At 40.1% G+C, this 27809-nt stretch overlaps 2 protein-coding genes and 1 long non-coding RNA gene across 11 annotated transcripts in view; 2 read left to right on the plus strand and 1 right to left on the minus strand.

Moving 5' to 3' along the window:
- The window catches only part of CLNS1A (chloride nucleotide-sensitive channel 1A), a 46479-nt gene extending 36586 nt beyond the window's left edge, over nucleotides 1-9893 (plus strand). Inside the window, exons 7-8 of one of the 2 annotated variants that reach the window (XR_007404474.1) lie at nucleotides 6586-7265; nucleotides 7483-9893. The gene's annotated coding sequence lies outside the window, so the exon portion shown is untranslated. Of the gene's footprint in view, nucleotides 1-6585 lie in introns of both variants that reach the window. The other variant, XM_035703713.2, reaches the window with a different exon arrangement.
- On the minus strand, nucleotides 416-15438 carry AQP11 (aquaporin 11). 2 transcript variants are annotated; one of them, XM_025419548.3, is made up of 3 exons: nucleotides 14450-15435; nucleotides 5683-5799; nucleotides 416-958 (listed from the first exon to the last, which is right to left on the minus strand). In XM_025419548.3, exons 1-3 carry the CDS (start codon nucleotides 15069-15071, stop codon nucleotides 879-881), a joined length of 819 nt encoding a protein of 272 aa, XP_025275333.1. In that variant the 5' UTR covers nucleotides 15072-15435; the 3' UTR covers nucleotides 416-878. The 2 variants fall into 2 exon arrangements, with proteins under 2 accessions (XP_025275333.1, XP_025275334.1); XM_025419549.3 differs by lacking the exon at nucleotides 5683-5799 and having other exon boundaries at nucleotides 14450-15438.
- A 25-nt stretch (nucleotides 15439-15463) lies between these two features.
- The window catches only part of LOC112642132 (uncharacterized), a 226159-nt gene continuing 213813 nt past the window's right edge, over nucleotides 15464-27809 (plus strand). The window contains exons 1-4 of one of the 7 annotated variants that reach the window (XR_007404476.1): nucleotides 15464-15934; nucleotides 16370-16548; nucleotides 19714-21444; nucleotides 24359-27297. This is a non-coding gene — a long non-coding RNA (uncharacterized LOC112642132). Of the gene's footprint in view, nucleotides 15935-16369; nucleotides 16549-19713; nucleotides 23565-24358; nucleotides 27298-27809 lie in introns of those variants that run through there. The other 6 variants (XR_003125065.3, XR_007404478.1, XR_007404477.1 and 3 more) reach the window with 6 other exon arrangements.

The following is a 27809-nucleotide window of genomic DNA, read 5'->3' on the forward strand; positions in this document are numbered from 1 at the left end:
AAAGCAACTTTCCTATTGATAGGTGACACTGCTGATGGTATCACTATGTGAGGTAGTGGCTGAAATGTACCCTCTCTAGGTCTGTAAGCATGACTGGTCATACTTTGGTTAAAAATCCTATTCATTCAGGTGAGATTTGATATATACTCTGTTTTTAGTCCTACCTCCCTTCCCTCCTCACCCTGTGCTCTTTTCATCAAAATTATCACTTGAGATTTATATTTAATGAATCTTTTTTAATTTTACTTTTATTTTTTTAAAGATTTTATTTATTCATGAGACAGAGAGAGGCAGAGACATAGGCAGAGGAAGAAACAGGCTCCCTGTGGGGAGCCTGATGTAGAACTCGATCCCAGGACCCTGGGACTATGACCTGACCCAAAGGCAGACGCTCAACCACTGAGCCACCCAGGAATCCCATGAATCTTTTTTTAATAAAAGATTTATTTAGAGAGAGAGAGAAAGCTGGGGGCAGGGCAGAGGGAGAGAGAGAGAGAGAATCCCAAGCAGACTGCCTGCTAAGCGCAGAGCCTGATGCAGGGCTCCATCTCATGACTCTGAAATCATGATCTGAGCCGAAACCAAGAGTTGAATGCTCAACTGACTGAGCCAGGCAGGCGCCCCAGTGAGTCTTTTCTACCAGCATTTAATACACACTCAAAAGAACAAGTCTTAACTGAGAAACACAGGTTATCTCCTTTTCACAGTAATTGGTTTTGTTAAGTTCCAGTGATGACAATACAAGGCAGCTTCCTCCGAGGAAGCTAAACATTGATGAGTCCAGTGTAGCCAGTATGTTGAATATGAGGTGATAAGATATCACATAAATATCACATCCAGCTTGACAGTCCTGTAACTGAGTCTGAGTCTTGGAATAGTTACTCCCTTTTATTAATTGCATGGTGGTTATACAGCCATGGAAGGAAAAAGCTGAACATCAAAATCATCAACAATATACCTGAAAGACAAAATAGAGTAAAATAAACCATCTACGGAAGTTCAGAATCACTCAGTGATTATAATTTATGTCCCTAGAGATTTGGAAAGCAATGTTTAAAAGAATTAGCTGCATCAATTCTCCATGAAATGTGGATATTTATTAATATAACATTCTCACATTTTTCTTCAACTGTGAATCCTTAAAAACATATGTACTTGATAAAACCAGAAGGCTCTAAACAATGAACCGAAAGAATGAATAGATGTGGAGTTCTAGCTCTGGTGCTGTCACTGACCTGCTGAGTGAGAAACTCGGGACTTTGGTCTCCCTTTGCTCTTCCCTAGCAACACTGTCCCTCTGTGCCCCAGAGATGTACTGGGAGAATAAAGCAACTGAAATTGCTCTTGAGTTTTCATTTGGAATGCTCAAACATTACTTTCTCCCTTCTCTTTTTTTCATCAGTTACAATATTAATAGCTTTTAGAGCTGTATCAAGCAAAAGGTGTAAAACAAAATTTCAGTCAGTGCTAAAATTATATATCTTAAATAAGACATGGGGGCCCTAGGTATCTCAGGGGGTTGAGCATCCGACTGTTAATTTCAGCTCAGGTCAAGATCTCAGGTTCCTGGGATCAAGCCCTGTGTTGGGCTCCATACAGTCTCCTTGTGAGTCTTTCCCTCTCCTTTTGTCCCCGCCCCCAAACTCCCCCCCGCCATGAATAAATAAAATCCTTTTTTAAAAAAGAAAATATGTAAAAAGAAAAGAGTCATATATTAGTAAATATTCATTTTTGAGGTCACACCAGTTAAATCTAGCATGTGACTATGGGTTAATTTTTCAGTGGAAAATCGGGATGGAAGGGACAGCCAGAGGGCTCAAATCACTGTCTTGAAAGGGATGTCTGCAATTAGTATTTTTATCTTAACATATTTAGGATTAAAATTCTAAGTTAGTTTAAATTCAGACTGAGTTTTTGTCACATGCAGATCTGATATTTTTTTTTACTTGTATTTGGTAACAAAGGAAACCTTAAGCATTTGGATAGCTTTAAAAGATAAAAGTCTGTCTTGCAACCAAAAGCTTTAAATGAAAAAAAAAAAAAAAAGTCGGAAACAACCTAAATGTTAACTGATCCACAAGATTTGACATTTTCTTATGAAGTCAGAGCTAGAGAATAAGACATTACATTGAAAACATTTTCCAAAAACGTAATTTCAGTTACATAGCAAATAGAATTAGCTAATTTTCATTTTATGAAATGTGTAAACTGGAGAATTAATTCTATATGCATTATTATAGTCACTTCTGTTTTGGAGAGATGGCAGAAGTCATTAGAAAAATTATAATTACCACTGCTATGAAAAGTAACAAACACAAGTACAGGTTCCAAGAATAGTTTGCTTACTCCCTGCTTCGTCAAGAATGGAAAGCTATCTTGGGACGACTCTCCTCCATCTCAGTGGCATCACCTAATGAAGCTTTAACAGGGTTTTGTTTGTCTTAACATCCCATCTTTTACTTAGCTGTGTAAAGGATTCTTGTAAAAATATAATTTTTAAAAAATATTTTATTTTACTTATTTTTAAGTAGACTCCATGCTCACTGTGGAGCACAACACAGGGCTTACATTCATGACCCTAAGATCAAGACCTGAGCTGAAAGCAAGAGTTAAGACACTTAACTGACTGAGCCACCCAGGTGCCTCTTAAGATTTCATTTTTAAGTAATCTCTACACCCAGTGTGGGGCTGGAACTCACAACCGTAAGATCAAGAGTCACATGCTCTACTGAGCCAACCAGGTGCCCCTAAAAATATAATTCATTTTTCCCATCCTTAATAGTTTGTAACTTTATTTCATTTGATGCCATTTTTTCCCCAATAGAACTGTAAGTAACTTCAATGAATGACAAAATCCAATGCCAAGCTGGAATTCAATATTCTAAAAAGTGTCATTTATTCATATATGTCCTTTATCCACATCTACTGAAGGATTACTGTATTGCTTTTCATTCCTAAATCTCTTAAAGAAGTGTAGGAACATTCTTTAAACCAAAAGCTATAAGAAATTTTAGTTAAGTCTATTTGGGAAAAGCTAGGAAATCCTTAGGCCAACAAAGAATCTTTGTATATTTTCAACAAGCCAATTCCGGCCAAAGATAATTGCTAAAAAGTTTAATCCCAATGCCATTTTTAAAAGATTCCTTGAAAAAAAAAAACATAAAAGATTCCTTGATGAGGAAGAAAAATATGTGCATGTTGGAATTTTGGGGGGTAAGTGGTTCCATAAAATGTTTTGGTAATGGCTACAATTAAATGTTATCTTCCTGTTTGGACTATACTAACATGAATAAAATGTAGTCTGTTTCCCCAACCCACTATTCTCTGGTCTGTACACTTCTTAAAGGGGCAGAAATGATTGCTCCTCTTTTATCTACCGTGAAACTTTTATTTTCCAGTATGTTCTTTCAGGAAGAAGTTATTAAGTGATTTGAGCTAGAAAACATTTATTTTTTTTAAAAAGATTTTATTTATTTATTCATGAGAGACAGAGAGGCAGAGACATAGGCAGAGGGAGAGGCAGGCTCCATGCAGGAGCCCGATGTGGGACTCGATCCCAGAACTCCAGGATCATGCCTGAGCCAAAGGCAGATGCTCAACTGCTTGAGCCACCCAGATGTCCCAAGAAAACTTTTTTTAAAAAGTAATCTGTAAAAATAAAAAAAAAATTAATCTGTACACCCAACATGGGGCTTGAATTTATAACCCTGACATCAAGAGTTGCATGTTGCACTGACTGAGCCAGCCATGACTTTTTTGCTTTAAGCAATGTTTTCTAGGGGTGTCTGGCTGGCTCGCTCCATACAGCATGTGACTCTTGATCTCAGGGTTGTGAGTTTGAGCCGCATGTTGGGTATAGAGATTACTTTATTTATTTTTTAAGATTTATTTATTTATTTACTCGTGATAGACACAGAGAGAGAGAGAACGAGAGGCAGAGACACAGGCAGAGGGAGAAGCAGGCTCCACGGCGGGAACCCGACGTGGGATTTGATCCCGGGACTCCAGGATCACGCCCTGGGCCAAAGGCAGGCGCCAAACGGCTAAGCCAACCAGGGATTCCCCCTAGAGATTACTTTAAAAAAAAAAAATCATAGGCATTTTACAGAAAATGTCATTCTGATTTTTTTCCTTTTAAGAATTATTTTGGAGGTGTGCCTGGGTGGCTCAGCCAGTTAAGCATTGGACTCTTGACTTCAGCTCAAGTCATGATCTCAAGGTCGTGAGATTGAGCCCTGCATCAGGATCCCCACTGGGCATGCAGCCTGCTTAGATTCCATCTCTCCCCCTGTCCCCCTACCCCTGCTTGCTCACATGCTCTCTCCCTAAAATTAATTAATTAATTAATTAAAATTCTTTTGGGAAGGCCTACCTCCATTTTAGTGTTCTTTCAAGTAATGAATGATTTTTTTTTTTTTTTTAAAGTAATCTCTACATCCAACTCATGACTCCTGAGGTCAAGAGTTGCCCACTCCTCTTACTGAGCCAGCCAGGCACCGCTGGATGAAATTATTCTTCAGTGTCATAGGCCTACTGTTAAAATTGCAGTTGGAGCACAGTATACAATGTTAATAATATATGTGGATTGCAAATATGACACCTTAAGAGAATCATTCCATATAAAAACTGTCAGTAGACCTATCCAATTAGTGACTTCATGAACTTCAATGATTAACTTCTTAAAAATTAAGACTAGAGAAAATTTAAAGAAGTTATTAGAAAACACTAGCACTCTCTAGAACTGAAAAACAGCTGCTATTGTTAGCAATTTTTTTTTTTTTTTTTTTTATTGTTAGCATTTTAAAATATAGACTTTTTCTGATATTTTTCATGTTTAGGTCCACAGATACTAGTACTGAGCAAAACAGGTGCTAAATGTGAAATAAAGGCATGGAAGGTGAAGGGGAGAAGTGTGCTGGTTGTTCAAACATATTATGCCAATGTTCCCTTCTCTATGTACCCTAATTTTTTTTTTTTAACAAAAATAAGGAACAAAAACCAAAATGCTAACTGTGGATAAAAAGGATGAACTAATAAAAGCCAGGCATCCTATATTCTTTTAAAATTATGATTTATAATCAGGCTTAAAAGAGGTGACTGAAAAACAAGAAATGCTAATAACTTATAGAAAGAAATGCATATTTTTTTGTTTTTTTTTTTTTAGAAATGCATATTATAAGAGGAGTTTTATATATCTGATTCAGATAGAAATAACAGGAATGCAATTATGGGTCATTTTAAAATTACACTTACTATAGTTATCCATTGTTTCATGAGATGCTCTTTTACAGAAAGTCAAATGACCTTAATAGTACTTTATCTGGAACTCACAAATTAAAAAGAAAATTCCCTTTAGCAAGAAAGAGGTTTTTTTTTTTTTTTTTTTTTTGAAAGAGATATTTTTTTAACAGAAGGAATCACTCCTTAGTTTTTTTGCCCATATATCTGAGGGTTTCTTAAAGTGGTATCATACCTGAAACTGACTATCCTTAGTAATTTTATTTTTTTGAAGATCAGTTTTAAAGGATACTGCACAGATAAAGCATTACTTCAGGTATTTTCATTTTACTCATTTTATTTCTTGCACCAATTCTGGCTTTGGAAATTGACATGTTAGAGTGACATTTCCTATCATTTTAAGATACCCTAGTCTTTTAATCACATTAATAAAAATATGCTTACCTAAAGAAGGAGCGAGCCAATATACTATAAAAAATCGAAGGAATGCTTCATCAAAACACGTGAAATGTAGTGAAAGTGCCAAAGCTGGATTAAATACAGCTCCTGTTAGACTTCCTCCTGTAATACATTTTAAGCAGAGTGACACCAAACCATATATTTTACATTTTCTTGCAACTGGAAATAAAGAGGTTACAAGATATGACTGCTTTGTTTTAGGTATTTAAGTATTCTTATGCTATAATCTTCCTTTGCAGAATCACCTGGCGTATTTTAGAATATAAAAATAGATTATAGATTATAAACTGCAAAGACATTAAGAGTTTGGCTTTTTTTTTTTTTTTTTTTGAAAAAAGATTTTATTTATTCATGAGAGAGGCAGAGACATAGGCAGAGGGAGAAGCAGGCTTCCTGTGGGGAGCTGGATGCGGGACTTGATCCCAAGACCTCGGGATCACAACCTGAGCCAAAGGCAGATGCTCAACCACTGAGCCACCAGTGTCCAGGTGCCCCAGGACATTAAGAGTTTTAACCCAGTGCTTTTCCTATATATTATAGAATGCACACTGAAAATTAATCTGTTCTATTATTGTTCCTACAAGTTTATGCAACAGGAGTTTTGGCTGCCCATCTTAACATTCATCAATTTAAATGAATAAACAATAATAAAAATAAAATACCCCAGGATCCTCTTGACCATAAGTATACCTTTGTGTTGAAAACAAAAGTAAAATGGACCAGTGTTATCATTGGCTCCATTTTTACTTGTCAGCAGAGCTCTAAGAAGGGACTGTGAATGGCATGTGAATTATGTCTCAAATGACTACAAAATTTTTTAAATAAAAAAAGTGATTGTGTATAGTTGTGAAAGATAGGTACAAATTCTAACTGTTGATTGCTTTTCAGGATTCATGGTCCCGCTCTGCACCCAGGTTCTCTCTCTGACGTGGATGGAGCCTAGGAGTTTAGTTCTGGCCAGACAAGCAAGAAAGGAAAAGCAGAGGAGGCTGGACTTCCAGTGGTACCAGACTGTGGCTCAGCTTTTCAGAACACACCCTAAGATTATTCCTGAGATAGTGGTATTTCTGTTGCTGCTTTCGTGTAGAAGCTTGTGCACACAGATCTGCCTCTGACTCAGCCAGAGAGCTAGATCCTGAGATCTTCACAAATTTTACCTTGACATATACCACTATAGCATGCTGTCTTTGTAAAATCCAGTAAAATGGAAATTAAGTAGCCCTTTCATAGGATTTCACCAATGAGATTTCATCCTTGATAGACTAAAAACATTGAAGCTGTGTCAAGATGAAGATATTGAGCAGTGAACTAAGTTCACTCCATGGTTCAGAGCTTTTTCTAGCACACCAGCCTCACAGTATGATTCATACTCATGTCTCAGCAATTATAAATCACACCATGTCATGGGCCTTCAGAATCTCTTTTGAATAGTCAGTCTTGGAATGTTAAGCCTGCAACTGCCAAGGACCAACAGAATTCTTTGGTTGGCAGGTGGTCATTTCAGTTCAATAAAAAAATTGAGTTCCTATATGGTAGACATCATTGGCAAAAGATAAGAACTTATACAGGTCTTTTTTTTTTTTTTTTTTTTTTAAACATATAGTTATTTTTTTTATTTATGATAGTCACAGAGAGAGAGAGAGAGAGGCAGAGACACAGGCAGAGGGAGAAGCAGGCTCCATGCACCGGGAGCCCGATGTGGGATTCGATCCCGGGTCTCCAGGATCGCGCCCTGAGCCAAAGGCAGGCGCTAAACCGCTGCGCCATCCAGGGATCCCTATACAGGTCTTTAAAATACAATGTAACATGTGCTATGATAATACGTGACCTGTGCTTTTTTTTTTTTTTTTTTTTGGCACATTTAAGTAAAAATAGACTGAACCATTGCTCTCATAATTAGTTTTCTTTGGTATTCCCATTAGGTCTTTGCTATTTCCTTAGATCAGAGAACACTATCTGTCACACTTATGACCATACTAAAATTCAAGCCATTTCACTTGCCTTATCTTTTAATCCTCACATCTCCAATAGTGCTGAGTATAACGTGGAAGCTGCCATTCCCACCAAAAGGCAGAGTTCTCCTCTCTTGAACATGGACTGGCTTTGCAACTTGCATTGACAAACAGAATGCAGCAGGAATGATGCTATGGCAGTTCAGAATATAAGTGACACTGAGTGAATTCTAGTTTCAGGTCTCAAAACACCCATGAGTTTCCACTTTTTGCTCTCTTGGAACAGTGCCCTGACCACATAAGGAAGCTGGTCTAGACTGCTAGAGGATAAGAGGCCACATGGGGAAGAACTGAGGCATCTTAGATGACAGCTGCCACCAATTGTTGAACACATGAGTGCAGCTACATTGGCTTTTCCAAACCCCCCCCCCCCAACTCTCCAGCTATTATGGGCACATAGGAATTTCCCTTCTGATCCACAGAATCATGAAAAACAATAAATTATTATTTTAAGCAATAGTTTTAGCTAATACACAGGATGCCTGGGTGGCTCAGACAGATAAGTGTCTGCCTTGGGCTCAGGACATGATTGCAAGATCCTGGAATCCGGCCCTGTGTGGGACATCTCTGCTCAACAAGGAGTCTGGTTTTCCTTCTGTCATTCCCCCCTGCTCATGTACTCTTTCTCTCTTGGTCTCGCTCTCAAATAAGATCTTTAAAAAAAATAGCTGATACAGAAATTCATATCAGGAGTGGGTTCTGTGTCAAACGCCCAAGGGGTTCCTGAGTGGTGATGGTTAAGCATCTGAATCTTGGTTTTGTCTCAGGTCATGACATCAGGGTCCTGAGATCAAGCCTCATGTCAGGCTCTGCACTCAGCATGGAGACTACTTGGGATTCTCTCTCCCTCTCCCCCTCCCACTAATGTTTTTTCTCTCTCTCTCGCAAATAAATAAATCTTAAAAAACAAACAAACTCAAAACATGACTTTGGCTTTGACGTTTTAGACTATATAGCTCTTTGTTGGGGGCTGTCCTGTTTGTGGGATGTTTAGCAGCATCCTTGGGCCTTACTACTAGATGCCAGCACATCTGTCTTCCCCACCATTGTAACAACCAAAAATATCTCCAGACATTGCTGAATGTCTCCTGGGGCAGGGTGGGGGTGGGGTTCCTTTTGAAAACCACTGTTGTAGAGAGCTACTGATATGTGTATACAAGTAAACATATGTAGTGTTGTTTATAATGCAAAGAACTGGGGAAAACCCAAGTATCCATTCATAAGATCGCTAAATAAAGAAGCTTATTAATTTGGAATAACATTCAGTATTTTGAAATAATGAGAGAAATAGAGTTACTAATTGACATAGGTAGGTCTCCCAAGATAGCACTGAACAACTACCATTACCAAGAAAAGCAAATTGCAAAAAGTAAGGTATGATATCTTTTATGTTAACATGAACATACTTAAACAATAGTTTCTATAGGATCTGTAAGACTTATGTATAATAAATCACATAAAGAGTTTGAAGTAGATACATGCATGTGCAGAGGACTACCCTTGTGGGAAGACTAGACAGGAGAGAGGACAGGCATGGAAGATGGCAGTCAAAAGGCACTTTTAGTCTCATTGGCATTGTTTCAATTTTTAACAAAGAGAATACATTCATGCATTGTGTAATTAAACATTAATTATTTAAAAATCACCCATCAGGCATAGGACTAACAAAATATCTTTGAAAAATGTTATTTGTTGACATCTGAAGGGGAGAAGACATAATAATATATGTCTAAGAAGAGCTACCAATGGGAAGACAGAGCTGGCTGATTGTCAAGAGTCTTACAGGAGAGCACAAACTGGATGACATTACCACATTTAAAGACTGTGTCAAAGTCCAAGTGCTAAATCTGGTAATTCTAGATGCTAATGTTTCTCAATACTCCTACAGGGAATCAAATTTTCTGTGACAGAATGACAGTAGTAAAATCATAAGACTTGTGTATAAGCCAGAATGTCTGGAGCTAGCCCTTTCCAGTGAGCAGAATATTTGTGCCAGGTACTGTGCTAAGAAGTTGAAATACATTTTTCTATTCCTCATAATGGTCTTAAGAGTAGATAGTATTCTCCATTTTAAAGATGAGGAAATGAGGCCTAAATTAAGTATCTCTTTTAAGGGTACAATAAAACTCCAAACTTGTACACTTAACCCACTTAATTAATAAATAAATGTTTTGGACCTTTGTTTGAAGCTTTTTTTTTTCATTTGTAAATGAGTATTTCATATAGTTATTACATTAAAAGCAAATAAATATAAAGGACTTAGTTCCCTTCTCCTTCGACAAATAAACTTACCTATATTCTTCAGGATTTAGGATACCAAAAATGAATAATGAAGTAAAAATGTTAGTTTCTTCAGATAATTTATTATGCTTATTTTGAAAGCCCTTAGACATAAAATATAAAATATCCAGATATATATTATTTTTTCTACATGATTTTTATAAGTGAATAGGAGTATTTAATGTGTAACAGGTGACACAATGCTAAGACCTGATTATATGTTATAATGAACAAAACAATTTTAGTTTCTGTATTCATAAAGCTTACTGCCTGGTAGAAGAAGACATCAGAAAACAAGTGTATAATTAAATATTCTACAAAGGAAATGAACAAGGGCAGTAATAAAGACAACTTAGATGTATAAAAAATAACAGACTTTTTTCAATGTCTGATTACTGTTGATCCTTGAACAACATGGGTTTGAAATGCACAGGTCCACTTATATGCAGGGTTTTTTTTTTAAATATAAATACAATGCAGTACTGTAAATGTATTTTCTCATGATTTTAACATTCTTCCCTCTACTTTATTGTACAAATACAGTATATAATACATACAACATACAAAATATGTGTAAATCAACCATTAACGGCAAGGCCTCCAGTCAACAGCAGGCAATTAAGTTTGGGGGGAAGCAAAAGTTATACATGGATTTTTGACTGTGTAGGAGCTCAGTGCCCCCTAACCCTTGTATGGTTCAAGGGTCAACTGTAATTAAGAATGAATGCAGGGGCTCCTGGGTGGCGCAGTTGGTGGAACATCTGATTCCAGGTTTAGGCTCAGGTTGTGCTCTCAGGGTCCTGTGATGGAGCCCTGCATCAGCTCCATGCTCACCGCAGAGTCTGCTAAAGTTTCTCTCGAACTCCCTCTGCCCCTCCCTGCTCTCTCTCTAAAATAAATTTTAAAAATGAATGCAGTTCTCTCTTACCCTGTTCATTGAACCAAATTCTCCCAAAACCTAAATTAGGGAAGATTTGCTTGAATTCTGCATTAATAGTTTTATAGCTCTAACGTGTTAATAAATCACATCCTAGGACGCAACCATGTCAAGTCAGTACCAACAGTACCTTAGAAGTTAAAAAAAGACATACCAAAGTAACTTGTAATGAGACTTGACTTATCTGAGTCTTCTTCCCCTGCCTTTCCTTCCCTATCCATTCTTAAATCCTTCCAACAAAAGCCTCTTCTCTCTCTCTGATATGACAGAAACTTGACCATTCCCAAGACAGTTCATTTATCTGGAACAACTCTTGACTAAAGTTATGACATATCCACAGAAAATAATGCGGATATGGCTTAGTGTTGCATTACCCAAAATATGTTCTCTTCTGCTACATGCTCCTAGACAAAAGGATTCCATACGTTTGAAAAACTGTTCCACATCCTCCTTTTGGAGTTTCACAATATGTAGCAGCATAGTAAATAAAGGCTCTGTACTGTCTTAACATTAGAAAATCTGTTTAATCCAGCGTTTGCCAAATTTACTTGGCAACAGAATCCTTTTGTAACTTGAAATTGTTTGAAATTGTGGTAAAGTATATATAATATAAAACATGTCATTTTAACCATTTTTCAGTGTATATTCAGTGACATTAATTACATCCACAATATTCAACTATCACCACAATTTCCAAAACTTTTCCATCACTCCAAAGAGAAACTCTGTACTCTGCACCCATTAAAGATTAAGTCCCTGGACTCCTCCCTACCTCCTAGTCCCTTGGTAACATCTATTATACTTTCTGACTCTATGAATTTGCCCATTCTGGATTTTTAAAAAAATTTTATTTATTAATGAGAGACACAGAGAGAGGGAGAAAGAGAGCGTGGCAGAGATACAGGCAGAGGAGAAGCAGGCTCCATGCAGGGAGCCCGACGTGGGACACCAACCCAGGTCTCCAGGATCAGGCCCTGGGCCGAAGGCGGCGCTAAACCGCTGAGCCACCCGGGCTGCCCATTCTGGATTTTTTTTATATAAGTGAAGTCCTGCAACATTTGTTTGTCCCTTTGTGTCTGGCAAGTTCCGTCCATGCATGCTGTGGTGTTATCAGAACTCAATTCCCTTTCATGGCTGAATAATGTTCAATTGTATGTACATATTTTTGTTACTTTTGAGGATCACAGTGTAAAAAAGCTGATAATGAAATGAGATTAAGCCTTAGTGTCAGTTTGAACCATGATTCCAGCACATTCTAGCTGTGTGATATTGGACAAGTCCTTTCACGTTTATGAGCCTCACTTTATTTAAAATGGTAATAATGTATTCATTAGTGAGTTTTTCTAAGGATTAACTAAGATAACTCATAAATTTCCTATGTGCTTATTAGTATATTACCCAATGAATATTCTTATCTCCCTTACATTGGCAGAAAAGGAAGATCATAATAGATTATCAATTTCTGTAACAGTAGCAATCCACAATTGTCTATTAGGTTCTGCCATGGAAACAGTCTCGGCGCTGTCCAATACTGCACCCACTAGCCAAGTGTGGCTACTGACCACTTGAAATGTGGCTGAGGAACCGAATATTTTAGTTAATTTAAATGTAAATAACTAGGGCAGCCCAGGGAGCTCAGTGGTTTAGCACCTGCCTTCAGCCCATGGCCTGATCCTGGGAACCCAGGATGGAGTCCCGCATTGGGCTCCCCGCATGGAGCCTGCTTCTCCCTCTACCTGTGTCTCTGCCTCTCTCTGTGTGTGTCTCTCATGAATAAATAAATAAAATCTTAAAAAAACAATAGTCTTTTAAAAAAATAAATAAATAAATGTAAATAACCACATGTAGGAAGTGGCTTCCAAATGGGCCAGCTCAAGTTGGGACAAGAGCAGTGGTTCTCAACTCTGGTTTCATACTGAGAGTACCTGGAAAACTTTAAAATACACCATTAATTATAAAAGTACAGAGCATAACTTTTTTGCAAGGGATGATTATCTTCATAAATGGGGGCATGTTTCTGCTTTAGCCCAAACCTAAAACTTTAATAAATAACTATACACCAACCCCTCAAATATACATAAATCCTTCCCTCTCTCCTATACCCTTTATTTCCATCTGTGTATACACAAAGAATAGTACTAGATCTAATGGATGAAAGATGGATAGAAAAATCTTTCATTTTTATCCTGGGAAGTCAAGCAAATGTTTAGAAGCCCTTACTCTGAGGTTTGCTTCTACTCATAGTCTCACTTTCAGTGGGTAGAAGATAGACCATTACAACTAATTTCCTTTTATTAGATACCTGTCTCTAAAACATTGTATATAGTCCCAATGAAGCTACTTTGTGGCAATCATTTAAAATGACACATTCCATCATTAAACTTGTTTTTGGATTTCCTAGTCCCCTTTAGGATATCTAGGGTATCCACTGCATCTGAGATCTTGTCAAAGTAAACAAATGGTTTGCATGAAAATAACAGATTTCTTGAGTTACTTGTTTTTTTTTACAACTTTTTTTTTTTTTTTTTTTTTTTTTTTTTATGATAGGCACACAGTGAGAGAGAGAGACAGAGACATAGGCAGAGGGAGAAGCAGGCTCCATGCACCGGGAGCCCGACGTGGGATTCGATCCCGGGTCTCCAGGATCGCGCCCTGGGTCAAAGGCAGGCGCTAAACCGCTGCGCCACCCAGGGATCCCGAGTTACTTGTTTTTTAAAAAGCATCTTTAATTTCAAGCAAGTTTTAATTTAATTTTTATTTTTTTTAAAGAATTTCTTTTTTTTAATTTTTATTTATTTATGATAGTCACACAGAGAGAGAGAGAGAGAGAGGCAGAGGCACAGGCAGAGGGAGAAGCAGGCTCCATGCACCGGTAGCCTGACGTGGGATTCGATGCCGGGTCTCCAGGATCGCGCCCCGGGCCAAAGGCAGGCGCCAAACCGCTGCGCCACCCAGGGATCACCAAGTTTTAATTTTAAAACACATCTTTTGTGTTAGGCCACTTAGACGTTCATTTATAACTCAAGATTAATTAAGAAATGACTTTAAGAAATTTTGTAGAAAAAGAACTAAGACAAAACTACAGAATACTCCTTATTCTTACTATAAACCAATCAAATAGTCTATGCCTTACATTGGAAGGCACTTTTTAAACTCATGATCATTTTTCAGTCAGAGTGTCAGGTTGGCATAAGGAAAGAGATAGTTGATAAGTTATCTTTCCTCTCTACCATTAAAACAATCCCTTTGCAGGATATTTGAACCTTTGGCAATATTTCAGTATTTCTCAGTTTCAGCACAGAAATGGCTCCTGTTGCTGGGTATTCAAAAAAAGCACTCAATAGAGAGGATCTATATGTCTGCACAACTGGTAAAGAACAGGCTGCAAAATGGTTAGAAAAATGGGGATACCAATATAGACAAATCGCAGAAGTATGGGTATCAAATGTTTCTTGGTAAAGAACTTAGCGCCTCAAGTCACAGAGGCTCCGGACATGCCAAATGTTTTGTGGGAATAACAAACCTGCATAGACCAAAAAGGTGATGAGTGCTGCCAGCAGGTGGATACGAAGCTTGGTTCGGATCTCCTGGAAGTGCAACAGAGCGCTGTGGAAAATAAAGGAGCAGATGGCTTCTGTGATGACGGCTTTGGGCAAGTCGACTTGAATAGGATTTCTGCAAGCGAAGGTCCTCTCGTTGAGGTGGTACTTGGTCAGCCCCAGGCCCCAAAGGGCGCTTATGCAGTATCTGCTGCACAGGGCACCAATCAGCTGAGCCAACAGCCTAATCGCACCGGTCTCGGGGGACATTCCCCCCAGCAACATCTGCATCATCACGCCGCACGGGTTGGTAGAGGTGCCCACCAGAGTCAGGCCGTGCACCAGCGAAAAGAAGTAGGTTAGCGTTAGCGGCCAGGTGGGGTGCACGGGTTCCTGCTCGCTCAGCAGTTGCAGCTCATGGGTGCAGCAGCAGAGCTGGAAAGTGGCCAGAAACTCCAAGACGAAGGTGTGGGCCATCATGAACCTGTGCAGCCGCTGCCGGGTGACCACGCGGGCCAACCCCATCAACAGCACGAGCGACAGCATCAGCCCCAGCGAGGTGCAGGTGTCCTGCCCCGGGGGCCAGAGGCCCCACAGCGCGGTCATGGCTCGCTCTTGGCCAGCCTAGGTTGCCTGCTGGGCTCTAGAAGCAGCAGCTTCGGGGCGGGAGTCCCAAGTCCTAAGTCCGCAGCCCCGCCCCCGTCCTCACGCCCCGGGGCGGACCGACTCGAGGCCAGCGGGCGGCCCCGGGCGTCAAGCTGGAGGTCTCCTCCCCGCTCCCCGGCCCGGAGCGAGGGTGTTGGGACCAGAGCCGAGAAGGAGACGAGGGGAAGGGCGCAAGGGAAGCTCTGCTGGGGGCCGGCTGGAGGGCCAACGGTCAGCAGGGGTCGTGGAGTCGGACGCGCACATGTCCCCGCCGCCTCCCTCAGGGACTGGAAACCCGCGCGGGTCTCACGGGGCGCGGAGGGGGGCGGGGGGAGTCGCCGCGCGCCCGGTCCACTGCGCATGCGCACCAGGACCCGTGAGCCCTTGCGAGCGGCTCGACCGGGGCTCCCAGGACCCCGGCCCCTGCGCCTGGCGGCGGGGTCGCGTCCGCTGCTCTGGGGCCGCTGCTCTGAGGGGGACACCTTGAAGGTTTCTTCTTCCCGGCTCCTAATGAAACGGTAAAGCGTCCGGCTGGAAACATTCCTAGAGATGATCTCGCCGACCACCTCGTTTTTATTAACGGGACGATGGAGAAGACGGGAGGCGACGGAGGTAGGACTCCGGAGTCGAACGAGCCGGGGTTTGACCCGTGCGAGCAAGGGCGCGCGACCGGGTTTCCTCGAGCCATTGTTTTCTTGGTCTGCCTCCTAGAGTTGGTCGTACGCCCCCCCTCAGCGATTTGTTTTAGAAGGCATGAGGAAAAAGTAAATAAATAAAAGGCATGAGGACACTACGCCGAGAGGCGAGCACGGAGAAAGCGTTCGGTGAGTACGACTGTGTCTGACGGCGCCGGAGCCCGCCGCCCTCGCCCCCGCCGCCCACTCCCCAGCAGGCTGCGGCGCCCCCTGTGGGCGAGCTGGGAGGGAGCGTCAGGGATTCCTCCGACGCTGCCTGGTTTGGTGCTCATGCCGTAGATACCAGGGTTGAGGGGGCGGGGGGTGGGGGTGGTTGTCAGATGCCTCCGCCCTCTCCCTCCTCAGTTTTGCCTCCACCGGGCTGTGTGGACCGAGCGTTCACGTTTCCTAGGGCTGGAGAGAAGGGAGAGAGAACAAGAATCAGAGGAATAATTAGGCCGAGCTTCAAGTGATAGGGAGCTTTGGGCAGGCGTTCTTGTTGATTCTCTTCAGCTTCCCTCCCCAGTCTCAGTTGTCCTTTTGTTAACTAATGAAAGTTCTCTTTATGACTCCCAATTTTTGTAGTGCCAATAGACATCTTCTGAATTAAAAAAATAAACACTTGCACAAAGCTCACAGACTACGTAGAGAAATGAAGAAGACCTTTCCTCTTTCCAGTATTGGTGCCTGGCCAGAAATTTACTGTATATTAAAGTTATTTTTTAGTTACTGTTGTCGAAAGAAGTTGCTTCTAATTTAATCCTGTGAGTATAACCCTTTCATTGTTCCCCTTTACTAAAAGTCGCTTGAAGATTAATGTGAATATATTTCATTTACTGCTCTGCTGATAATTCACTTTCACTAGCAAGAGCCATGTAGAAAACTTAGTCTTTTGGACTTTAATTAGAACTTTTATTTTATTGGGACGCCTGGATGGCTCAGTGGTTGAGCGTCTGCTTTTGGCTCAGGGCGTGATCGGAGGGTCTCGGATCGAGTTCCACATCGGGATCCCTGCAGGGAGCCTGCTTCTCCCTCTGCCTGTGTCTCTGCCTCTCTCTCTGTGTGCCTCTCTTGAATAAATAAAATCTTTTTATTTTATTTTTATTTATTTACGATAGTCACAGAGAGAGAGAGAGAGAGGCAGAGACACAGGCAGAGGGAGAAGCAGGCTTCATGCACCGGGAGCCCGACGTGGGATTCGATCCCGGGTCTCCAAGATCGCGCCCTGAGCCAAAGGCAGGCGCTAAACCGCTGCGCCACCCAGGGATCCCGAATAAATAAAATCTTAAAAAAAATTTTTTTTTTGCAGTATGATTAAAGATTTTAATATTATATGTTATCATTAAAAAGATTAATTAAACAATTAGACATTGTTTCAATTAGAGAACAAGAGCAGAGTAAACTCAATTACTTGTAATTGAGTATTTCACATCACATAAATCAGTCTCTGTTTTCAGAAACAAGAAATCATCTCCTAATTCCTTCAGCAAAAATGATTGTTGATATAATTGACAGTGCTGCATCTTGCAAACCCATATATCAAAATGCCAATTCCCAAGACCAGTATCTTCATGAGAAAGAATGACTCTTACACAGGTTGAGAAGAGTATGGCTTCCCCTGCTACTTTGGCCCAAATTTAACCACTTTTCTTCTAGGCATTATACAATTCTGGCCAAGAAAAAATACAAACTTACTTTAAAGTGACCAAGTAGTTACTAAAGGAAAATTCTTTTTTACAGAGGAAATTCAGTTGATAAGGACAGAAGAATGATGGATTTTTTTAAAAGATTTTATTTATTTATTCATGAGAGACAGAAGGCAGAGACATAGGCAGAGGGAGAAGCAGGCTCCTCGCAGGGAGCCCAATGTGGCACTCGATCCTGGAACTCTGGGATCATGCCCTGATCCAAAGGCAGATGCTCAACTGCTGAGCCACCTAGGTGTCCCAGAAGAATGCTGCATTTAGAAAATCACCAATTTGCAACCCCTAATGAATTTAAATAGAACTACACAATTCATGGATATAAAAAAGTTGAAGACTATTGGTAAATTTAAGATTGGTCACTAACCAATCTTAACATCATTCAAAGTGGAACAATCATACATTATATGCCTCAAGTACAGAGCAACATTTAGGCAAATTTTGCCTAAGGAAAAAAAAATAAAAGAAGCTAAGTCTAATTGAACATTTTTTTTTTAAAGATTTATTTGAGACAGAGAGAGAGCCCGCACATGAATAGGGGGAGGGGCAGAGGGAAAAGCAGATTCCCCACTGAACAGGGAGCCTGATACAGAGCTTGGTCCCAGGGCCCTGGGATCCTGACCTGAGCCAAAGCAGATGCTTAAACCTACTGAGCCACTCAGGTGCCCCTCTAATCAAACATTTAAATATAACTATCAGTTTACAGGAAGTGCAGGAAATAGAGGAACAAGTTAAATGACACCATGTAGAAACTATCAGTCAAATTCACATCGTGGGACATTCCACAGAACAAATGATTTGACTTTCCAAATAATTAATAACTGTCAGCTAGTAGGGCCTAGAAGATAGTACACCCCAGTAACCATGAGCACTCCAAGTGTCCAGATCTTGGTTACTAATTACATTATCTAGTAAAAGGAACCAGGGTTCCTTAGAGAAATGGCTGATTCAAGGACTGGGGCAGGAAACATGGAGGATAAGCCTGGAGCATCTTACTATGCCAGAAAGCAAAAGTCCTAAAACTAAAAAAAATAATAATTAAAAGATGGAGGTATGTCAGGAGGGACACAAGAGACAATGGAAAGCTGGCCAAAATTAGACAATTTGAACAAGATAAAGTAGTTTTGGATTATAATTCAAATTCTAAAGTAAACCTCCGTGAAGCTGTACTTTTATACATAAATCATTGAATAAGGATGTTGAGCACAGTTCTTTGTTAAGTGTAGACAATGCATATTGACTTCCTTTCAAAGAGAATAGTATAGGGAGGTATGGTGGGGGGGGGAGAGGAAAAAGAAGTTTTGCAGTGGAAAAACCTGACAAACACTACCTTAGCTAGACAATCAAAGTTAGTATCAACAGTGATGTCATGTTGACAGTTGTACTTTGATAGGGTGTAGTGAGAATGACACTTATGTGGTTTTTCCTTTCCAAAATGCATAACCCCAATACAATCATGAGAAAAACATCAGAGAAATCCTAACTGAGGGGCACTCTACAAATGACCCTACTAATACACAAAATTGCTAAAGTCATAAGAGAAGTGTGAGAACCTCATAGCCTAGAGGAGCCCAAGGAGATTGGATGACTAAATGTAATATAGTGTCTTGGAGTACCTGGCTGGCTCAGTTGGAGAAGCATGTGACTTGATCTCAAGGTTGTGAGTTAAGAGATAACTTAAATTTAAAAAATAATAAATGTGGGCAGCCTGGGTGGCTAAGCAGTTTAGTGCTGCCTTCAGCCCAGGGTCTGCCACGGTCTGCCTGATCCTGGAGACCCGGGATCGAGTCCCGCGTCGGGCTCCCTGCATGGAGCCTGCTTCTCCCTCTGCCTGTGTCTTTCCCTCTCTCTCTGTGTCTCTCATGAATAAATAAATAAAATCTTTAAAAATAAATAAATAAAAATAAAAAATAATAAATATAATGTAGTGTCTTGGATGGGATCTTTGGATAACAAAGGACATTAGGTAAAAATTAAGGAAGCCTGAATTAAATAGTAGCATAATAATATTGGTTCATTAATTATGACATGTTACATTGTAATGTAAGATGTTAATAATAGAGAAAACTGTGGGGCATGTAGGAACTCTGTACTGTGCAACTTTTCTGTAAATCTATAACTTTTTGTTCATCTCTAGCTGAAATTTTAAAATTACTAAAAATAAAATATCACAGACACAGACTAGGAGTTGGTATTAATTCTTTTTTTTTTTTTTTTTTTTTTTAGTAGAATTGAAACACCAGGTGGTTTTAGCAGAGTCTGAGTTGGCACTGACGATTCTGGTTATGAAAATCAAAACCATTAAAAGTCTTAGCACTGGACCTCCATAGCTGTGGAGCAGGCACTTGGGGGCACCAGCCACTGCTGAGTGCTTTGGGCAGCTATCAGAAGCCCATCTGCCCTTTAAGCCTCAACAGAACAGAGGGACTTCTACACAGAGGTGGAGCTGGAGCAGGCAGGAAGAAAATGGTGGTGAAGACAACTATTCTGCAGGTGCACTTGGAGGCTTCACAAAACCATTTGGGGAGAGATAAGGAAGTTTGACTTTTCTGCAGAATGAATGGATGCAGAGCCAAAGAATTACTGTTTTGCAACTGTTGCTGCAGCTCTTTATTTACTGTAAAGGATGATGTTGCCTAACAAACAGGTCTACAAGGGAAGAGCATTTATTGCTAAGGTATCTCTGAAGCTCTTTAAAATCTGTTAAAGATAAAATGTAAAATATAAAAATATATAAAATATGTACACATACTCCAAATACAATTTAATAACCTGAGTCAAAAAGTGTATTTTTTAATATAAAGGTTAAAATTAAGTTAGTACACAGATGTCAGAAGTCCTTTCATTATAACTAATCTGTTAGAAATATAAACCTCAATCAACTGACTTTTCAACATCCTTTTGTCTTTAATGATGAGACTGTGGTTTGAATGTATGTCTAAGTTTCCGGTGTTGAATTTAACTGGACAGACTTGCTTCTTACCAGGATTAGCAACTCTTTGAATTCTAGTTATGTAGCTACCTCTTTCTGAATTTCACTCCACCTACCTTTCTTACTATTCCCTTTTTGGTCCTCAACTGCCTATTTAATATTTACTCAATTTTTCTTATAGTGTGTATTATGACTAGCTCTCACATGTTAAAAATGAGATTTGAATTTTTTAGTAGGATAATTTCTCTTTCATCTCTAAATGTGAACGAAATCTAGCTGGACCTATCAAGATAGACCCTAACTCCAGAACAAGACTTGTTCAATGAAGATTATGGACAGAATAACTGATAGGCTTTTATTACCATGGAGTCTTCATTCATTCAACAAATGCTTATTGAGAATTAGTTAGGTGCCAGACAGTACGCTAGGCACTGTAACATAGCAATGAATAAATACTATCTCTTTACTCTTGGTGCTTAAGCTGTTAAGAAAGACAGAATAATATAAAACAATGTTTAAGTATTATGCATATTAAGATAGGAGAATATTGAACTCTTATCCCTAAAACTATGGTTTTTAATCTTTTAGATGGAGCAAGTCATAGATTCCTTGAATTTGATCAATGTCCTAGACCTTTGCCCCAGAAAACAAACATACCCCAAAAATCTTGCCAATAATTTCAAGTTGTTCATGGGTCTTTTGAAACCTTTCCATGAGCTCTGGGTTTAGAATTCCTACCCTAAATGATAAACACCAAAATCAGATGAGACCAGAAGCAGAAATCCTAAGATATTTGAAGGGGAAGATAAGACTAAATGCTGAGGAGTAAGAGCAGCAAGAATGAAAAATAAGTTTCCACAGCTTATCTTACATGTGTTATCTTCAGATAACACAAATAATGTTTCCTGGAACAATCCACTACGGAGGACTCAATGCCCTACCAAGTGAACATTGCCCTGCCACACAAGAACACCTTAGGAAGCTACCAACTCCTTCACCTTTGCTCTTGTGCAACATGATGGGTGGTAAGATGTGCTACAGATTAAAACTAAGCAGGGTAAAGGGGATGAACAATTACTAGGGTTTTGTGTGTTTGTGCTACTTCACATAGTTCTACAGAATGTTAAGGAAGCTTGTCTGATAAGGTGATATTAGAAAAAGTTATAGAAGTAAGAGCAAATCATGTGGTTTTCTGGGGGAACCTTTCAAAGGGAGCAGCAAAAGGGGGGAGACCAGAGGGCAGAGCAGAATGATGAATGTGGAAGAATGGTGGGAAATGGGGTGAGAGAGGGAGTTCCAGTAGGTGGGTCAGGTCCCCAGGGTAGGGATGAAAGGATCAGGGATAAGGGATAAGGAGAATATGATGGGACCAGACTCTGACAGAGTCATAGAATGAATGCTGTTAGTAATGGAAAAATTGCTCAGTGGGACGTCTGGGTGGCTCAGTGGTTGAGTGTCTGCCTTTGGCTCAGGGTGTGATCCTGGGATCCCAGGATCAAGTCCCACATCGGGCTCCCTGCATGGAGCCTGCTTCTCCCTCTGCCTGTGTCTCTGCCTCTCTCTCTCTGTGTCTCTCATGAATAAATAAATAAAATCTAAAAAAAAAAAAAAAAAAAAAAAAATTGCTCAGTGAAACCCAGCAGGTGTTTTTGCATTGCCATACCCACAACAGCACAAATGCTGAAGTGGAGAAGTGGTTAACCATATTGGGTAGTGTAGAGAGACTTACCCAGCCTTGTGTTATCAAGGTAAGTGTCCGTGTATGTAAATGTGGACACCCACTCTGTGTGTGTGTGTGTGTGTGTGTGTGTGTGTGAGGGAGGGAGGGAGGGAGTGGGGATACAGTAGAGTCAGGAAACTGAAAGAACAATGGGGAAAATACTTAAGGAAGTGGGTAGAAAACAGAAGGCTAGGGTATCTTCAGAAATAGAGGAAAGAAAAGGATCAGGAAAGAAGGGAAGGGAGTAGGAACCAATACATGTCAAAGCCCACAGTTTGTCAGGATCCTTACATATATATCTTAACTTGGTTTTAAAGCAACAGAGTGAGATGAGTGTAAATTGACAAGGTGATACATTGCTAGTAAAAAAGCAGGAGGGGCAACTATTATTTTGTCTTCAGTTATTACCTATTTTCTTATGTTGCTGTATTGATTCACTCCTAATGTTATATTTAGAGAAACAAAATGATATTACAGTTAGGAAGACAACAACAGTGCAAAGTGGCAGGCACAACTTAAAAAAAAAGTGGCAGGCACAGTTAGAATTTTGCTTATTGGGCTCTCACTGTTGGATTACACATCTGGCTTTACAAAAAATGCCACAAGATGGCAGCATCCTACTTGTTGGTTTGAGAACCACTTCTGTTCCATGCAAAACTGTTCAGTATAAAAATATTGAATAAAAAGTAATGTATTGGGGGCAGCCCCGGTGGTGCAGCGGTTTAGCGCCACCTGCAGCCCAGGGTGTGATCCTGGAGACCCGGAATCGAGTCCCACGTCAGGCTCCCTGCATGGAGCCTGCTGCTCCCTCTGCCTGTGTCTCTGCCTCTCTCTCTCTCTCTCTCTCTCTCTCTCTCTCTCTCTCTGTGTGTGTGTCTCTCATGAATAAATAAATAAAATCTTAAAAAAAAAAAAGTAATGGTTATAGTCCACATTTAGAAACTGACCCAGGGCAGCCCGGGTGGCTCAGCGGTTTAGCGCCGCCTTCGGCCCAGGGTGTGATCCTGGAGACCCGGGATCGAGTCCCACGTCGGGCTCCCTGCATGGAGCCTGCTTCTCCCTCTGCCTGTGTCTCTGCCTCTCTCTCTCTCTCTGTGTCTCTCATGAATAAATAAATAAAATCTTTATAAAAAAAAAAAAAAAAGAAACTGACCCATCTTGCCCACAGATACTTGTTGAGAAATAGAGTAAAAGCCCCTAAGTTCACAGAAGTACATCCATTCATAAGCATTAGGATCTTGACCTTTGCCTCCAAGTAAGCAGGATGTAAGAAATGATTGATTTCTAATCTGTGTGGGAGTTATGGGAAATGGTAGAATGTAGTGGTCAAGCTTCCTTTTGAGACATCAGAGAGAGATGTGTTAAAATTGTAGCTTTGATACTTAACTACATGGTATTAAGCAAATAAAAATCTTTCTAAACTTATTTCTTCATCTTTAAAATATCTACCCCTTTAAGTTTATTGTGAATATTAACACAAAAAAAAGCTCTTGGTGAATGCTTGACACTTAGCACTTAATATGTACTATCCATTGAGAAAATTGATGTGATTTGATGTTGGGTTTTTGAGCAAATGGCTAAGAAAGAATTCTTGAGACAGTTGGTGCAAAAAGATGGTTTGATTATAGCATGGGGACGAGACTCTCGGGCAGAAAGAGTTGCTCCTACAAAGTATGAAGGGTGACTGATTATATATTTTAAGTTTTGTGGAGGGTGGGGAGGGAGAGATGTAGGTTTCTAAGGAATTTTTGTATGCTGAAAACAGGGTCTTACAGGATTTTGAAGATTTAGCTATTGTCAAGGTAAGATTAGTCTTTAATGAAACATAGTGATTAAGGCATTAAGGCAGCCTTGAACTCCTTGAGGAATATCACGTTCTGCATGTCTCAGGTGTCAGTGGACTGCATGCTGTCAGGAGATTTAATTTAAACTGCATTTTTCTTGTCTTTGTTCTCCTCATCAGCCATTATATATTAATTTTATAATAATTTTATATAATAATTATTTATTATTGTTTTTCTAATGTTAGAACTATAAGATACTTTAAAAATTATGTAGTCTTGAAACCACCATAGAAACATAAAGATGGATGGAAATTAAGATGAACACTTGAGTACTTTAGCAAGGCTTGACTTAAAATGGAACAAATTTTTCTCTTCCTCATTCTTGAAGTCTCCTCCTTACCTTCCCTTGTTTTTCTGTAAAATCCTTTGTTCCAGGAACTTGGTGTTGATATTGACATCTCACTGACCTCAGTGTACACTTAGTAACAAGACTGGGATGGCCAGTGTCATTGCTGGTCATGAGACCACCTTGAAGACATAACAGCACAGTTGGCAGCACACATGCTAAATCCCTATCGAAACTGCCCAGAATCCTGTATTTTCCTATTACACCCCTCAGGCTTTTACCCTGGGGTGGGCTTGCAGTCTTGAAGGCATTAGCCTGCTGCAGCCTCCTTTACCTGGTAAAGTAAGAAACTGTCTTCCTTCTTTATACTCAAACTCTATCTTCGCATTACATATTTTGGCTCCAGAGCACTGAGGTTGGCTTTGACAACAGTCTAATGGTTCTCAACCTTGGATGCATGTTGGAATCACCTGGGGAGCTTTAAAAAATCTGTGGGGGATCCCTGGGTGGCTCAGCAGTTGAGCATCTGCCTTCCGCCCAGGGCGTGATCCTAGAGTCCCGGGATGGAGTCCCGGATCAGGCTTCTACATGGAGCCTGCTTCTCCCTCTGCCTGTGTCTCTGCCTCTCTCTCTGTATCTCTCATGAATAAATAAATAAAATCCTTAAAAAAAAATCTGTGTGTAAGCTGGTGGCATCACATTTCCTGATTTCAAAATATATTTCAAAGCTACAGTAGTTAAAACAATATGGTATTGGCATAAAGACAGACATAGACCAATGGAACAGAATAAAGACCCAAAAACAAACTCATGGATATACTGTCAACTGAACTTTGACAAGGGTGCTGTGAATATACAATGTGGAAAGGACAGTCTAGTCTCTTCAACAAACATTATTGGAAAACTAGATACCCACATGAAAAGAATGAAATTGGATTCTTGTACCATGCACAACAATCGACTCTAAAAGGATTTGAGACTTAAACTGTAAGACCTGAAACTCTGAGGCTCCTAGAAGAAAACATAGGGGAAAACCGTCTTGACATTAATCTCTTTTTAAAAGATCTTATTTACTTTAGAGAGAGAGGGAAAGAGAGAACATGAGTGGGGGAGGGAGCACAGAGGGGAAGGAGAGGGAGAGAGAATCTCAAGAAGACTCTGTACTGAGCAGGGGAGCTGGACGTGGGGCTTGAGCCTATCACCCTGAGATTATGACCCAACTGGGTGGCTTAAACAACTGAGCCCAACACTGATCTTGACCATGATTTCTGGGATATGACACCAAAAACATAGGCAACATAAGCAAACATAGACAAGTGAGATCACATCAAATTAAAAAGCTTGTGCACAGTAAACGAAAGTGAAAGGCACAGAACAGAAAATATTTGCAAACCATTTATTTTATAAAGAGTTAATATCCAAAATATATTAGAAATTCCTATAACTTGATAGCAAGAAAAACAAATAGCACAATTAGAAAGTGGGCAAAGAGGGACAGCTGCGTGGCTCAGTGGTTGAGCATCTGCCTTTGGCTCAGGTCATGATCCCAGGATTCTGGGATCCCAGGTTCTGCAGGGAGCCTGCTTCTCCCTCTCCCTGTCTCTACCTTTCTCTCTGTGTCTCTCTTGAATAAATAAATAAAATCTTTTTTTAAAAAGTGGGCAAAGGACTTGAGAAGACATTTCTTCAAAGAAGACATACAAACGGCCGCCAGGTATATGAAAAAGTGCTCAACATCACTAATCATTGCATTTCAGCGAAATTCAAATCAAAACCAAAATGAGATACCACTCCCACCTATTAGGATGGCTATTACAAAAACAAATGAAAGGTAAGTATTGGTGAGGATGATGAAAATTTGGAAGCCTTGTACACTGTTGGTAGGAATGTAAAATTTTTTTTTCAAAACTATTACTCTTTTTTTTTTTAAGTTTTATTTATTTATTTTATGATAGACATAGAGAGAGAGAGAGGCAGAGACACAGGAGGAGGGAGAAGCAGGCTTCATGCGGGAGCCTGACGTGAGACTCAATCCTGGGACTCCAGGATCGCGCCCTGGGCCAAAGGCAGGTGCTAAACCACTGAGCCACCCAGGGATCCCCGGAATGTAAAATTATTCAGCTGCTATGGAAAACAGTATGAAGGTTCCTCAAAAAGTTAAAAATAGAACTATCATATGATCCAGCAATTCCACCGTTGGTATATATTCAAAAGAATGGAAATCAAGATCTCAGAAAGATATTTGCACTACCATGTTCATTGCAGCATTATTCACAATAACCAAATGTCCATCAGCAGATGAGTGGATAAATAAAATGTGGCATATACACACAATGGAATATTATTCAGCCTTAAAAAAAAGGAACTCTTACTATTTGTAACAATATGGATGAACTTGGAAGGCATAAGTGTAATAAGCCAGTTTCAGCAGGACAAATACTGTATGATTCCCCTTTTATGAGGTATCTAAATTAGTCAAACAATTGGAAGCAGAGAATGGTGGTTGCCAAGGGGTGGAACAGAGAGAAATAGGGAGTTGTTCAATGGGTTTAAAGTTTCAATTATGCTAGATGAATATATTCTAGAGATCTGTTGTACAACATAGTGCATACAGTTAACAGCACGGTATTGTGCATTTAAAAATGTAGAGGGTAGGGACGCCTGGGTGGCTCAGCGGTTTAGCACCTGCCTTCGGCCTGGGGCATGATCCTGGGGTCCTGGGATCGAGTCCCACATCGGGCTCCCTGCATGGGGCCTGCTTCTCCCTCTGCTTGTGTCTCTGCTTCTCTCTCTCTGTGTGTGTCTCTCATGAATAAATAAATAAAATATTTTTTAAAAATGTAGAGGGTAGATATCATGTTAAGTATTCTTGCCACACACACAAAAATAGGACACCAACTTTTGGAGGTGATGGATGTATTTATTACTTTGTGGTAATAACGTCTTGATTGTATGCATATGTCCAAATGTATCAAATTATATGCATTAAATATGTAAATCTATCTCAATAAAGATTTTTTTTCCCTGCTGTCTGGAGTTTCAGCCCCAGAAATTCTGATTTAGTTAGTCTGGAGTGAGGCATGGTCATTAGAAGTTTTAAAAACTCTTTAGATGATTCCAATATCCAGCCAAGGTAAAGAAATACTTCTCTAGACCAACATCCTCACTGTACAGATGGGAAAGAGGGGTCCTGGGAAAGGAGGTGACTTATCTGGTGAAACGAGATGAAGAACTCAAACCAAGTTCTCCTGAATCTGACCTGGGTTCTCTCTAGCATGTAACACTGCCTCAGACTCACTTTCTTTGCTTCCACACAAACACCGCTCCAAATTGCCTCACATCATATTCCCTGAAAACACTAGGTCCACCCCTGCGTCAAATCCACAGCAATGCAAAGTGCAAATGGAGTGCTTATTATGTGCCAAACACCAAGCCAAATCATATGTATTATCTCTAATCCATTCAGCAAGCTTTCAAGGAAGGCATGAGTGTCCTCACTGGAAAAGAAGGAGGCTAATGTTCAGAGACTTGAAGAAACTA

The sequence above is a fragment of the Canis lupus genome, chromosome 21 (assembly GCF_003254725.2).
Source record: "Canis lupus dingo isolate Sandy chromosome 21, ASM325472v2, whole genome shotgun sequence".
Classification (NCBI taxonomy): domain Eukaryota; kingdom Metazoa; phylum Chordata; class Mammalia; order Carnivora; family Canidae; genus Canis; species Canis lupus.

Excerpts from the sequence above, each read along its gene's own strand:
- AQP11 (XM_025419548.3), bottom strand. The coding sequence starts at position 15,071 with ATGACCGCGCTGTGGGGCCTCTGGCCCCCGGGGCAGGACACCTGCACC. Across the intron at positions 5,800-14,449 it reads CACCTTTTTGGTCTATGCAG|GAGGAAGTCTAACAGGAGCT; the intron begins GTTTGTTATTCC and ends AATGTATTACAG. Across the intron at positions 959-5,682 it reads TTGGCTCGCTCCTTCTTTAG|GTATATTGTTGATGATTTTG; the intron begins GTAAGCATATTT and ends TTTGTCTTTCAG.